General features: G+C 40.8%; 1 protein-coding gene across 1 annotated transcript; it reads right to left on the reverse strand.

The window, feature by feature from the left end:
- Positions 1 to 686: 686 nt before the first annotated feature.
- Positions 687 to 1,843, reverse strand: LOC121601073. Its single transcript, XM_041929876.1, has 3 exons — positions 1,469 to 1,843; positions 839 to 1,366; positions 687 to 773 (listed from the first exon to the last, which is right to left on the reverse strand). Exons 1-3 carry the CDS (start codon positions 1,841 to 1,843, stop codon positions 687 to 689), a joined length of 990 nt encoding a protein of 329 aa, XP_041785810.1.
- Between the last annotated feature and the right edge of the window lie 12,747 nt (positions 1,844 to 14,590).

Here is a 14,590-nt window from a genome sequence, read left to right on the forward strand (position 1 = left end):
CGGAATGGATGTGCGCTGGTAATCCACGCCGTGACGTGAAGCGTCTTAGGGCTGCCAAAAAGCCTGCGGTTGTCAAATCTCCTACCAGTTCCAGGTGAACCGCTTTCGTGGAGAAGCACACGAATACACAAAGATAGCTCTTGGCGGCTGCGGCCTTGCGATGCGCAGGCTTCAAATAGAACGGGCCGGCGTAGTCCACCCCAGTGATGGAAAAAGGCCGGCTAGGTGTGATGCGGGATGACGGAAGTTGCCCGATTGGCTGCTGCACCAATGCAGGATCTTGACGAATGCATCGGAAACAGTTCCGCACGATGCCTTTCACCAATCGACGTCCGTCCAAGGGCCAATACTGCTCCCTAATTTGTGATAGTAGTAGCCTTCCGCTGGCATGTTTTCGTCCCTCGTGGAAGTGCTCTGCTAATAGCCGGGTAAAAGTGTGGTGTTTGGGTATTACCGCAGGATGCTTAGCTTGATATGGTAGCTGGGACAGGTTTAAACGACCTCCCACTCGAATTATGCCTTCCTTGTCCATGAAAGGGGTCAATTTTCGTAAGGCCGATTGCTTTGGCAAGGCTTCTCCTTTTTTCAGTTGCTTAACTTCCACAGAGAAGGCATCTTGCTGTGCTAGTTTACAAAGAGCTATTTTTGCTGCTTCCACATACTCGGCTGTGATTGCTGTTGGTGCTTTAGCATGCCACACTGGCTGCTGCGTTCGTGCTTTCTGCTTCGTGTTGCACACAAAACGTATGCAGTAGGCTATAATGCGTACCATTCTAGTGTAAGAGGATGAGATATCGAACCATGGATGAGATTGTGCACATACGACAGTAGCACTCACCTGACGTGTTTCTAAGTCCATATCGTCTACCGGTTCCGGGTTTGAGCTGGGCCAGAATGATGAAGGATGCGCTAGCCAGTCTGGGCCGGATTTCCAAAGCGTGCTTTGCTTGAAGTGTGTTGCGGACATGCCTCGGGAGACCAGATCAGCAGGGTTGCAGGTACCCGGAACGTGCCGCCATTGCCGTGGATGCGAAAAATGTTGCACTTCCGCAACTCGATTCGCTACAAACGTCTTCCAAGTGTTGGGCGGTGAAGCAATCCATTTCAGGGTTACAGTTGAATCGGACCAGAAGATGGATTCGGCAGACGCAATCTGCATTGCATTCTTGATGCGATGGTGAAGGTGCGCTCCCAGGACAGCTGCACTAAGTTCCAGTCTCGGCAGTGTGACGCGCTTCAAAGGTGCAACGCGAGACTTCGACGCTAGCAGGCTGATTTGCACTTCTCCCTTCGTGGTCTCACAGCGTACGTATGTGCATGCTCCGTAGGCAGCTTCGGAGGCATCAGTGAAAGTGTGAAATTCTACCTTTGAACGTGGTAAAAGTACATAGCGATTAGTTTTATATTCAGCTAAAGCTTGCCAATCACCTTGAATTGCTTTCCATTTTTTGTAGATTTATTGCGGTACAGGTTCGTTCCAGCCGGATTTCAGCAACCATAGCTCCTGCATCAACATTTTTGCTCGTACAAGTATCGGTGCGATCAACCCGAGTGGGTCGTACATTTTTGCAATGTTGGATAATATCGATCGCATCGTTGAAGAGGTGTCATCGATGCCGACATTCGAATCGAAGCATAGATCATCGGTTTCGGGCTTCCACGAGATGCCAAGCGCCTTGACCGTTTCATTGGGTACGAAATATAGTGATGATTGCGTGCCAGTATGGTCAGCACTCAGACCGGAAAGCACACCAAGCAAGTTAGACGTCCACTTGCGCAATTCAAATCCTCCCTTGGCAAGCAACTCGGACAACTCTCGCCGCAGAGCAATAGTCTCTTCCATGGTGTTGGCACCACCGATAAAATCATCTACATAAAAATTGTGCTGTAGGGCCCTGGAAGCAACAGGATAATTGGCACCTTCATCTTCTGCTAGCTGAAGTAGTGTCCTAGTAGCAAGGAACGAGGACGGAGAAAGTCCGTAAGTAACTGTGTTCAGTTCGTATACGTGTACAGGTGTGTATGGCGTACAGGTGAAGCGAAACAGTACTCGAACTAATCGGCGATCATCTGGGTGTAGCGCAACTTGCCGGTACATTTTTGCTATGTCACCGACCAAGGCGACCTTGTATGCACGGAATCGCAGAATTATGTCCAGTAGGTCATCTTAGGGCAACAATAACTACAACAATAGGGCCAACACAAAGTATATCGTTTAAGGAATAGCCTGAGCTTGTCTTTGCCGAGCCGTCGAATACTACCCTCACTTTTGTGGTGGAACTGGATGCCTTAAAAACCGGATGATGCGGCAGGAAGTAAGCATTTTCGTCGTCAGAATCATTTCTTATCTGAGACATGTCATACTTAAATTGCCAAGCTCCAAATACTCTTTCATGAACTTGTGGTAGTCGGATTTGAGCTGTGGATTCCGTTCCAACCTCCTTTCCAGCAACTCAAAACGGCGAAGTGCAGTTGCTTTAGACAGGCCAAGCTTTTCATTGAAATCAGGCTGTCTGGGTAGACGCACAATGTACCGACCCGAATCGTCTCTTTGGGTGGTTTCTTTATAAAAGGATTCGCATCGCCGCTCATCGGGAGAGTACGCTTCTTTCATAGTTAGCTCCTCTAGCTTCCAAAAGCGTTCCATAGAATCCTCCAGAGAGGCCATGCAGATGATTGTGGATGCAGTGGTGCAATCGCTCGACTGTGCAGGATCTTGAGGAGCGGTGGGCCCAATCATAACCCAACCAAATACGCTATTCAACATTGTCGGAAGGTTTGGAGCAATTTTGTGTTGATTTACGTTCACAAAGAATGAAGCGTAATGACGAGCGCCAAGAATGATGTCGATTGGGGATGATTTGTAAAATTGTGGATCCGCTAAAACGATTTCAGTCGGTATATTCTAGCTGCGAGTACAAATATCATGCGGGCGGCAAATCAGCTATCACCTTGTCAACAATCAAAAATTCAACACCCAACTTGAAATCTGCTGTTCTCGAGGCGATCGTAGCTCGCACCGATTTTTTCACCGTTCTGGTGGAGAAACCTGCCCCCTTAAGGGTTATATTTACAGTGTCATTTCGCAATGCTAACCTCTGAGCGAGCCTGCTGCTCATTAAATTAGGCTGCGACGCACTGTCCAAAAGTGCACGAACAGGATGCACAATGCCATGTGCATCAACAACATTCAATAGTGCAGTCTGGAGCAATACCTGCGAAGGTGCTTGTCTAACTGCAGCTAAAAAACTACGTTGTGTGTTAGCCGTTGGATCGTTAGTGTTGTGTGCTTGGTGTACCGGTTCATCCCACGCAGCTAGCTGTATGGGTGTAGTGGTGGAAGTGCCGGGAGTGCTTTGTGAGTGTAACATTGTGTGGTGTGCTAAATTACAGTGGCGACATTTATACTGCGAGGAGCAATCTCGAGCTCTATGATTGTCCCGCAGGCAATTTAGACATAACCGCGCATCAAGCGCTGTTCGGTAACGTTGCGCAGGATTCATGGCAAGGAATCGCTGGCATTTTATGATAGTGTGCGGAATGTTGCATAAGTGGCATCTGTTGTTATCACGATCAGTTGTGGCAAAGCTGGAGGTGCGGGTAAAATTATTACGTCTGGCATAGGATTGTGTTTCATCATTTAACGTCTCAGATTTGTTTACTAACAGCGTTTCTAGAACTCTCATACGGCGATGTAAAAATGTAATGAGTGCTTCATAGCTGGGATTTTCATTGTTTGACGCATGCTCTTCCCAATCGCGTAGTGTTGTTGTTGGCAATTTTGTACACAACAAATGTTCCAAAATGCTGCTCCATTCATCTGTTTTTTCTCCTAAATGGCTGAACGTTTTTTTATGCCGCTCGAATTCATCGACCAACTGATGCAATGCCGTTGCGCTTTCTTTCCTAGCCGGTGTGATGCCAAACATAGCCTGCAAGTGACGTTTCTTAAGCAGGTATTCATTTGAGTATCTTTCAGTGAGCATTTTCCAAGCCAGTGTATAGTTATTTGAGCTTATCGTTATCGAAACCGTCGGTGGTAGATGCGACCAGTTTTCTTCCGCAGAAGACAGGATGGAAATCGTCTGTTGGACGACATCAAGGCCGAAATGGTAAACGATACGATAAAAAATTTATGCGGATGAAGATTTCGATCGTCTGTATGCCTTGGTCGGTCCAGAAATAAGCCGCATGGATACAAATATGCGAGAAGCGATCACGGTCCAAGAAAGGCTTTTAATAACATTGCGGTATTTGGCAACGGGGGAGACATTTGCAATACTTGTTTCGCGTAAATATGTTTTTTTTTGTTACAGCGGTCCGATTGGAGACGGTAGTGGCGTCGGTCTTTTCTATGGCAGCACCGTGGCAACATCGAATCTCATTCAAACCGTCTCCCCGTACGCAGGACTGATAAAACTTTTTCGGACAAAAGCAAGTGAAGAGAAGTCAGCAATCGAAAACGATGCAAGAGCCGAATGTTGAATGAATTAAAATGACATGTTTGGATTTTAATGAGTATTGTATAATTTTAGGTTTCTAAATCGTCGATTGCCAAAATTGTGAAGAATGTGTGTGCCTGTTGAAACATAAACATTTGCGGAGCTATGTAAAGGTATGTTTTTGTAAATATTTTTATTATTTTTTATTATATTAGAGATCCCACCCCAGCATCGTCTGCCGCAAACGATTTGTGGCATCGTTCTGTTGCTCGGGGGGTAAATGGTTTAACCATGCCCCCACCCACTGGCCAAACATGGAGAAATAATTTTCCATCGCTGGGGTGGGTGCTGGGCTTGGTGCTGGGGTCGGTGCTGGGGTTGGTGCTGGGGTTGGTGCTGGAGTTGTTGGTCCTCGGATTGGTGCTGGGGTCGGTGCTGGGGTTTGTGCTGGGGTTGGTGCTGTGGTTGGTGCTGTGGTTGGTGCTGGAGTTGGTGCTGGAGTTGTTGGTGCTGGGATTGTTGGTGCTGGGATTGTTGGTTGCGGCGGAATTGAGGAATAGGAACAAGAAGGGATTGGGTGGGCTTGGGTGGAGGTGTGTTGTTCTAGGTCGTCATCGAACTGAAAAGAGAGATAAAAAATAATGAGATAGCATAATCAAAAAGTTGCAAAATAAATAAGGTTGCATTTATATCCAACGACGAGCAATACATATGAGTTAAATTTATGAAATATATAATTAATTTATCTTTGTATGTGTTATTATCATTTCAGATGCCGTCCACAGCAGAAGAATGGAAGGAGAAATAAAAAAAAAATTGAACAAAGGTGGAATTTTCCGCATGCAATTGGGTCCATTGATGGCAAACACGTACAAGTGGAAAAGCCTAGTAATAGTGGATCAGAGTATTACAACTATCAACATTATTTCAGCATTGTATTACTTGCGGTAGTAGATGCCGATTACAGCTTTTTACATGCAGTTATTGGAGGAAAAGGTGGAATATCTGACGGAGGTGTGTTTAAAAACACACGCTTGTACCAGAGGCAGGAAAACAACAGTTTGAACGTTCCGGAACCTGAACCACTGCGAGTTCCATATGCAATGCGAGTACATTACTTTCTTTTAGGCGATAAAGCGTTTGCTTTTACCAGGTACTGCATTCGACCATTTGGAGGCATGCATGCGGAAGGGACAATTGAAAGCGTTTTCAACAAACATCACTCTCGTGCTCGAATGATCGTTGAAAATGTGTTCGGGATTTTAGCCAACCGTTTCCGCATTTATAAAAGCCCGATTCTGCTAGAGCCAGAAGATGCTAAAACGGTTATTATGACAACAATATATCTCCATAATTTTCTTCTTCTTCTTCTTCTTCTTCTTCTTCTTCTTCGGTGAGTGAGGATGTATTTACCCACTCTATATTTTAACCTGACAGTTGTCATTTGGTTTTTTTTATGTTTTTTTTTTTTTTTTTTTCTTGCCTTCATTTTTGTCTTTCTATGCTATTTTGTTTGTATTTTTTAAATTTCTATTTGATTTTCCTTCATGAATTTTTTTAATTTCATATCCTGATTTTTGTTTCCATCTTTCTTTTAATCTATCAAATGTTATGTCTCCTCTATTTGTTTCGTATGTTTTGCAGTTAAAAACCATATGCCGCCCTGTATTTTGTGTTTGGCATATTTGGCACACTCCTGATTCTACTAATTTCATTTTGGCCAGCCAAAATGGTGACAGGTCGTGTCCTGTTAACAATTTGTTTATTGTTCTCACTTCTTCCGGGTTTATGTCAATATCTTTTTCCCACGGTATCATTTCAATTTTTTTTTGAAATACCTGGAATTTTTCTCCTTTGTTTTGACATTGTTCCTCGTACCAGATTTTTGTTTTCTTTATCATTTCTATTTTGTATCTTTCATACGCATCTACCAATCTTATTTTGTTTTCTGTTGTTATATTTGAGATTGTTCCTTCTTTGGCTAATCTATCCGCACATTCGTTTCCATCTATTCCTACATGTGCGGGTATCCACCATATTTTTGCTTTTAATCTATTTCCTATTCCTATTATATTGTATATCGTTTCTTCAATTTCTTCCTCATCTTTGGCTTTTTTCAGGATATCACAGCTTGTTAAACTATCCGTGTATATTGTTGGTCTCTCCATCTTTAGTTCTTCTGCCATTTTCATAGCTATTTCAATTGCTGTCAGTTCTATGCTTGCTATGCAAGCTTCGTTATTTGCTTTAATGCTATGATACCAGTTTTCTTGTCCTTTCTGTATGTATATTCCTATTCCGTTTTTTTCTTGTTGTTTACTTCCATCTGTAAATATGTTGTTTCTTTTTTTCATTTGTTCATTTATGTTCTCTAATACTATTTGTTTCGTTACTTGGTTATTCCTATTTTTCTTCTCTTCTATCTTGTTTTTTATGCTGGTATTTATGCTTACGTTATGTTCTATGTCGTTTATTTTACTTATGGCTATGTTTTGTATGGTAATTCTGTTCTCTTTAAATAATTGTTGTTGTGCTGTTAATGTTTTCTTGTTTGTGTTGTTTCGTACTGCATTCAACAGTTGTTCTCTTATTATGGGGCTAACTGTGTAAGCTTTGGTCATTTCTTTGTTTGCTATATATTTACACCTTATTTCTAGTGGGATTTCTGCTTTTATGGCATGCAGCGAATTAATCGGGGTTGTTTTGGTACATCCTGATATTTTCCTTAGGGCCGTATTGGCTATAGTACTTATTTTCTTTCTGGTGTTGTTTTTTGCATTTTTTGTAATCGACGATGCGTTCTCGAGTATACTGCGGATTGTAGCTCTATATATATTCCTTGCTTTATCTGTTCCTAATCCTCGATTTTTTCCACACAGCACTTTGAAGACATATAATCTGTCTCTTGCCTTATTTTTTATATCCTCAATATGTTTTTTGAAGTTAAGTTGTTTGTCTATAGTTATTCCCAGATATTTGTATGCCGTTACGTTTTCTATTTCTATGTTATTTATTTTTAATCTGACTTTCTGTTTTGTTTTGCCCATTATCATCATTTTTGTTTGTTTATGTTCATTTCTAATTTTAGTTCGCTTATTGCCCCATGGAATTCTATTATACCTCTTTGGAGTGTTCTATTTAATAGTGTTATATTTTTATCTGCAGCCACTATAGCAAAATCATCCGCGTACTGTATTTGTCTAATCTTTGGTATTTTGTTTATCCTATTATGTATTTTTCTTGTATAAATATTAAATAATGTTGGGGACATCACGTCACCCTGTGGCAGTCCATCACTGACTAGTTTTTTGATTATTTTTTATTACATTCTAATTCTATGGTTTTTTTTAAATTGACTAATCCAGGTTATTATTTGGCTATTCATGTTTGTCTTGACGAGTTCTTCTATCAGTATTTTTAGTTTTACGTTATTATATGCGTTTTCGAGATCTGCAAAGATAATACCTATTTTTCTTTTTTGTTTTTTCTTTTTTTGTATCCAGTTTAACAAATAGTTTGCGCACATTTGTGTTGATTTATTTTTTCTGAACCCAAAGGATCTGTCTGGTAGTATTTTGTTTATTGCACAGTGTTTATCTATTTTTTTTAGGACTGCCGAATTGCCTACCTTCATGATTGTTTTGATTAATGATATGAATCTGTAATTTTCTACCCTTGTTTTGTCCCTGTTTGGTTTTTGTATGCCTATAGTTTTTATTCTTTTTAGCTCTTTTTTTATTTTTCCTTTTTCCCACATCTCGTTTATTTCGTACCTTATAATTTTAGATGTTTCTGGGTTAATGTTTTTCAGCATTTCGTATGTTATTTTGTCTACTCCGGGAGCTGATTTTTTCTTTTTGGTTATAATTTTTTCCCACTCTTCTTCGTCTATTAGCTTGTTTTCGTTTATGAATTCAGGTATGTTTATTGATTCAATATCTATTTTTTCATTTTTCCCATATGTTTTTCTGAGAAGTTCTCTCGCCGATTCTTCGTTGTTATGAATTATATTTTCTTCTCTTATAATTTCTTCCTTACCATCTAACTTTTTAACTAGCCTCCATAGTTCCTTTGTCGTGGTGTTTTTGTTTTTTTTTCTATTGAGTTTTTGTAGAATTCTTTTATATTAAATTTTATTTTTCTTTTTAGTACTGCTTCATTTTTTTTGTACTCTATGGCATCTTTTATATTTTTTGTATTGTTGTATATTTTTCTTGCTGTATTTCTGTTTTTTAGTGCCGTTTTAATATCTTTATTCCACTACGACTTAGGCTCATAATTAACCTTGGTTATATTTTGTTTAATTATTGTTTCTATTTTTTTTGTTATTTGGTTAATTGTTGAAATCTTAGCTATTTTAAGGTTTTGCAAGTTTTTAATTACTTTTCCCTTGTTCAGTTGTGTTCTTTGTTTTTTCTTAGTCTTTTCTTTTATGCATGCTTTTATGATCCTGTGTTTGCTGCTTCCTACATGTTGTTCTATTATATTTTTTTCTATCCTAGTAAATAAATCTTGTGTGATTATGGTCAAATCAATTGAAGTGTCCTTCTTGTTTGGATCTTCTGATATGCATGTGTTTTTTTCAGTTTTTTAAAATTAAAAAGTTTGTATAATCAAATTCTTCTATTAATTTAGTTCCTTTATTATCGATTTTTTTGTCTCCCCAAAATGTATAATCTCCCATTATAACTGTTCTTCTGTTGAATATTGAGTTGATTTCTTGTGTTACTTCTGTTATTTCTTGTAGAGTTGTTTTTGGGCTCATGTATATCGATATGATATTTATAGTACTTTCTATTAACTCTATTGCTACTATTTGTATGTTTTTTATCCTATTTCCTATTTTTATTTGTTTAAATTTCATACCCTTTTTTATGATGATTGCGCTTCCGCCATATCCATCTTCTCTGTTTTCTGTAATAATATTATATCCTGTTATTTTTGTGTTATCTTTTTCTTTTATCCATGTTTCTTGGATGCATGCTATGTTGATTTTCTCCATTTTTATTATGTGTTAGAAACTAACAAAGAAACCGAATTTTTAGGCTTAGGCGGGGTGCCAAAAAATTAGTTTTTATTTTAGGCGTTTTGTGGCTTGCTCTCTCGGTGAATTCGTTTTACTGAAAGGGGCAGAAACTGCCGTTCGTTCCCTATTTAAACTATTTTTGTCCTATCTGCGATGCGCTTATTATATGCGTTATTATATGCGTTTTCGAGATCTGCAAAGATAATACCTATTTTTCTTTTTTGTTTTTTCTTTTTTTGTATCCAGTTTAACAAATAGTTTGCGCACATTTGTGATTTATTTTTTTCTGAACCCAAAGGATCTGTCTGGTAGTATTTTGTTTATTGCACAGTGTTTATCTATTTTTTTTAGGACTGCCGAATTGCCTACCTTCATGATTGTTTTGATTAATGATATGAATCTGTAATTTTCTACCCTTGTTTTGTCCCTGTTTGGTTTTTGTATGCCTATAGTTTTTATTCTTTTAGCTCTTTTTTATTTTTCCTTTTTCCCACATCTCGTTTATTTCGTACCTTATAATTTTAGATGTTTCTGGGTTAATGTTTTTCAGCATTTCGTATGTTATTTTGTCTACTCCGGGAGCTGATTTTTTCTTTTTGGTTATAATTTTTTCCCACTCTTCTTCGTCTATTAGCTTGTTTTCGTTTATGAATTCAGGTATGTTTATTGATTCAATATCTATTTTTTCATTTTTCCCATATGTTTTTCTGAGAAGTTCTCTCGCCGATTCTTCGTTGTTATGAATTATATTTCTTCTCTTATAATTTCTTCCTTACCATCTAACTTTTTAACTAGCCTCCATAGTTCCTTTGTCGTGGTGTTTTTGTTTTTTTTCTATTGAGTTTTTGTAGAATTCTTTTATATTAAATTTTATTTTTCTTTTTAGTACTGCTTCATTTTTTTTGTACTCTATGGCATCTTTTATATTTTTTGTATTGTTGTATATTTTTCTTGCTGTATTTCTGTTTTTAGTGCCGTTTTAATATCTTTATTCCACTACGACTTAGGCTCATAATTAACCTTGGTTATATTTTGTTTAATTATTGTTTCTATTTTTTTTGTTATTTGGTTAATTGTTGAAATCTTAGCTATTTAAGGTTTTGCAAGTTTTTAATTACTTTTCCTTTGTTCAGTTGTGTTCTTTGTTTTTTCTTAGTCTTTTCTTTTATGCATGCTTTTATGATCCTGTGTTTGCTGCTTCCTACATGTTGTTCTATTATATTTTTTCTATCCTAGTAAATAAATCTTGTGTGATTATGGTCAAATCAATTGAAGTGTCCTTCTTGTTTGGATCTTCTGATATGCATGTGTTTTTTTCATTTTTTAAAATTAAAAAGTTTGTATAATCAAATTCTTCTATTAATTTAGTTCCTTTATTATCGATTTTTTTGTCTCCCCAAAATGTATAATCTCCCATTATAACTGTTCTTCTGTTGAATATTGAGTTGATTTCTTGTGTTACTTCTGTTATTTCTTGTAGAGTTGTTTTTGGGCTCATGTATATCGATATGATATTATAGTACTTTCTATTAACTCTATTGCTACTATTTGTATGTTTTTTATCCTATTTCCTATTTTTATTTGTTTAAATTTCATACCCTTTTTTATGATGATTGCGCTTCCGCCATATCCATCTTCTCTGTTTTCTGTAATAATATTATATCCTGTTATTTTTGTGTTATCTTTTTCTTTTATCCATGTTTCTTGGATGCATGCTATGTTGATTTTCTCCATTTTTATTATGTGTTAGAAACTAACAAAGAAACCGAATTTTTTAGGCTTAGGCGGGGTGCCAAAAAATTAGTTTTTTATTTTAGGCGTTTGTGGCTTGCTCTCTCGGTGAATTCGTTTTACTGAAAGGGCAGAAACTGCCGTTCGTTCCCTATTTAAACTATTTTTGTCCTATCTGCGATGCGCTTGGCTGACAGTTCGGCGGAACCCTACAACGGTTACAACATTGTCCCCCGAGCGAGACGCTTTTGATCTAGATCGCTTGTATCGTCGTCTAGCTGCTATTTCAACTGTCAGCCTTGTTTACTTTCCGCTATGGAAAACGTGGTCGCGATCGATTATTCCCGTAACACAGTCTGCGGTTTTGTGGTAAGTACCATTTCCTTTTCTAATCTAAAACGGCTATTTTGTGCGCAGGTCTTACGTACGTTCCGCAACCCGTAACAACACGGTGGCCTGCCTAACTTGCTCGTCCTTAGCATGTACGACAGAGGTCACACGTCCTTTGGGCCAAGAGTTGCGAGGGAGGGTGTTATCGACTACGATCACGATGTTCCCTTCCTGGATAGGTTGCACCGGCTGGAACCACTCGTTCGCGTCCGACGAGTTAGCGTTGGTAAGTACTCGGCCACCCACTTTCTCCAGATATATCGGCATTTAGTTGAGCAGCTTTCCAACCCGATTGCACGGCGGCTGGTCCTCACACGGCGGAATAGGTGTTTTGCTTCCGTTCGAACTCCCTAATAGCAGGTGGTTTGGGGTGATCGGTCCGGACATCTCGTTATCCATGGCACATACGTCAACGGTCTGGAATTAAGAATGAGTCTATCTCTGTGAATGTTGAACCAAGTACCTCGTCTGTCGTCCGCCGTGGCAGTAGTTTGCCAGCACCGTTTTTACTGAACGAACGAGCCGCTCCCAGCATCCTCCGAAATGTGGGCTCTCGGCGGGTTGAAGGTCCACTTCAGGTTCGGTCCGCAAAACTCAACCATCAGCTTCTCATGGTCGACCAGTTTCACGCCTCATCCCGTTCACAGCGACGCTCCGACGAAGTTGGTCCCCTCGGTCACTGATGATCTCTAGCGGTGATCCGCGCCTGGCTATAAACCTACGGATAGCCATAATGCACGACGCTGTGTTGAGGGAATGTGCTATCTCTAGGTGTACAGCTCTGGTCGTTAGGCAGGTGATATCACGCCCCTACGTTTCTCTACTCGCCTCCCGACTGCTACGAGGAACGGCCCGAAATAGTCCACACCTGTGATGAGAAGGATAGCCGACCAATCGCCAAACGTTGTCGAGGTATATTTCCCATCCGTGGAGGATCCGGACGCGCGTTTTTCACCTTGCACCATTGGCACAATCTTCTTACTCGACGGTATTCCCCTAGTAATCTGGGTATGTAGTATTTCGACCGCAATTCGTTTATCACAGTACTGTGGTTGCCGTGCTTGTATATTTCGTGGTACTCCTGCATCAGCAATACGTACCGCGGTGGTTGCCAGGAAGAATTCGGAGTGCGAGTTTGTTCGCCAATGTCTGCGCACTCGGAAAGCCGTCCCCCGAGTCTAAGAACTCCGCGACTGTCGACTATAGGAGAGAGTTTATAGAGAGGGCTATTTTTATCAATCGCTTTCTTCCATGGGTGAGTTTTCCCGCTCGGTCTGCGAAGACACTCGATCTCACGCGCATAAGTTTTACGCTGAATGGCTCGATAAAGGGCGGCTTCCGCTTCTGCTGCAGCTCCTCCTGAACGAGTGGTCCCTTTCTTGCGGCGTCCTTAGCTAAGCAACGTCGTGTGTTCATGACGAAGCGGATGACAAAACCAATCGAACGTAGGACGCGCTTCCATCTGGAGAAACGATCGAACAGGATGAATTGTTTCAAACGCGGTGAACACTTACTTGCTTCCTTATTTCTTCCGTCGTATCTTTCGCAGGTGTGTCATTTGCTGGCCACTCTGGCTCCGGTTCCAAAGAAAGGGGGGTCCACGAAGCCATCGACTGCTCTGTGATAGGTCGGGACTTGAGTCCACTTAGTGCCGTCGTCCGCAACGTTAAGCTTCGTCGGATCCACCTCCATTGCTCGACGTTTGTCATTTCGAGGAGTTCGCCAATACGGAACGCTACAAACTGGTGGTATCGGCGAGAATCGGACTGTAGCCAGCTTAAACACATTACGGGAATCTGTCCAGAAGATCGTCCGATTTACAGAATCCTGTGGCTCTGACAAATGGTGTTAGCTAGTCTGGCTCCGATGACTGCTGCTTGTAGCTCGAGTCTGGAATAGATAAGAATCTAGTGGTACAACGCGTGTTTTAGACCCGACGAGAGCACATCGATCTTTCCATCTTCTTCGAAACGCAGATAGGCTACTGCGGCTGTTCCGTTTTCGCTCGCGTCGCATAGTACGTGCAATTGTACATCAGATCGTGTTGAACAAGTGTATCGGTAGCACCTAGGGATAAATACTTTTTCGACCTCAGGTAGCACTCGCAGCCACGTTGTCCATTTCTCCTCTACCTGCCCGTCTAGTACCTGATCCCAACTGTATCCGCCGCGCCATACTTCTTGAAGGAGGACTTTTAGGACATTATAAAGTGTCCTAGCAGGCCCATCGGTTCGTATAGACTCATTTGAGTGCGAAGAATCTCACGCTTCGTTGCTGGCTTTTTCCCATTAGCAGATCGAGATCATACTTAGGGGATAATCTGAAGGTGAACGCGTCCGACGAAGTATCCCACCACATTCCTAGCACCTTCTCAGTAGTCGTACCGCTTCCCATGTTGACATTTTTCATTTCCTGGCGTCTCTTGTAGTGATCTACGACCATCGGTGAGTTCGAGACCCAGTTACGTATTTCAAACCCTCCGCAAGCGTGGATGTAGCGGACCGTTTTTGCTAATTCACTAGCTTCTTCTTCTGATTCCACGCTTGCCAACATGTCATCGACGTAATGTTCATCTTTTATGCTTTCCACGGCTCGAGGGTATTCGGCTTTAATCTGTCTGCGTTAAGATTCTTGACGTATTGTGCGGCGCTCGGTGAACATGACGCTCCAAATGTCATCACGGTGACGACGTAAACATCCGGATCTGAGTATGGATCGTCGCCTTCCCAAAATATCATCATCTGGCTCCGTTGGTCTTTTGCCTTGCTATGTTCACTCTATGAAACATTTCTCGGATGTCGCCCACGATTCCTACTCGAAATTCTCTCTGAACTTGAAGTACCGGGAGTAGCCCGGCTAACATGTCGGGACCGGGGAGAAGAAATGAATTTAAAGAACCCCACGTACCTTTGCCGCAGCGTCGAACACCATTCGAATCTTTCCTGTTTTATTAGGATTGACAACCGGGAAGATGGGCAGGTACCAATCTTTATTACTTCTC

The sequence above is a fragment of the Anopheles merus genome, unplaced genomic scaffold, assembly GCF_017562075.2.
Source record: "Anopheles merus strain MAF unplaced genomic scaffold, AmerM5.1 LNR4000022, whole genome shotgun sequence".
In the NCBI taxonomy this organism is placed as follows: Eukaryota; Metazoa; Arthropoda; class Insecta; order Diptera; family Culicidae; genus Anopheles; species Anopheles merus.

Excerpts from the sequence above, each read along its gene's own strand:
- LOC121601073 (XM_041929876.1), bottom strand. The coding sequence starts at position 1,843 with ATGGAAGAGACTATTGCTCTGCGGCGAGAGTTGTCCGAGTTGCTTGCC. Across the intron at positions 1,367-1,468 it reads AATCCGGCTGGAACGAACCT|GTAGAATTTCACACTTTCAC; the intron begins GTACCGCAATAA and ends CCACGTTCAAAG. Across the intron at positions 774-838 it reads TGGACTTAGAAACACGTCAG|AATGGTACGCATTATAGCCT; the intron begins GTGAGTGCTACT and ends CTCTTACACTAG.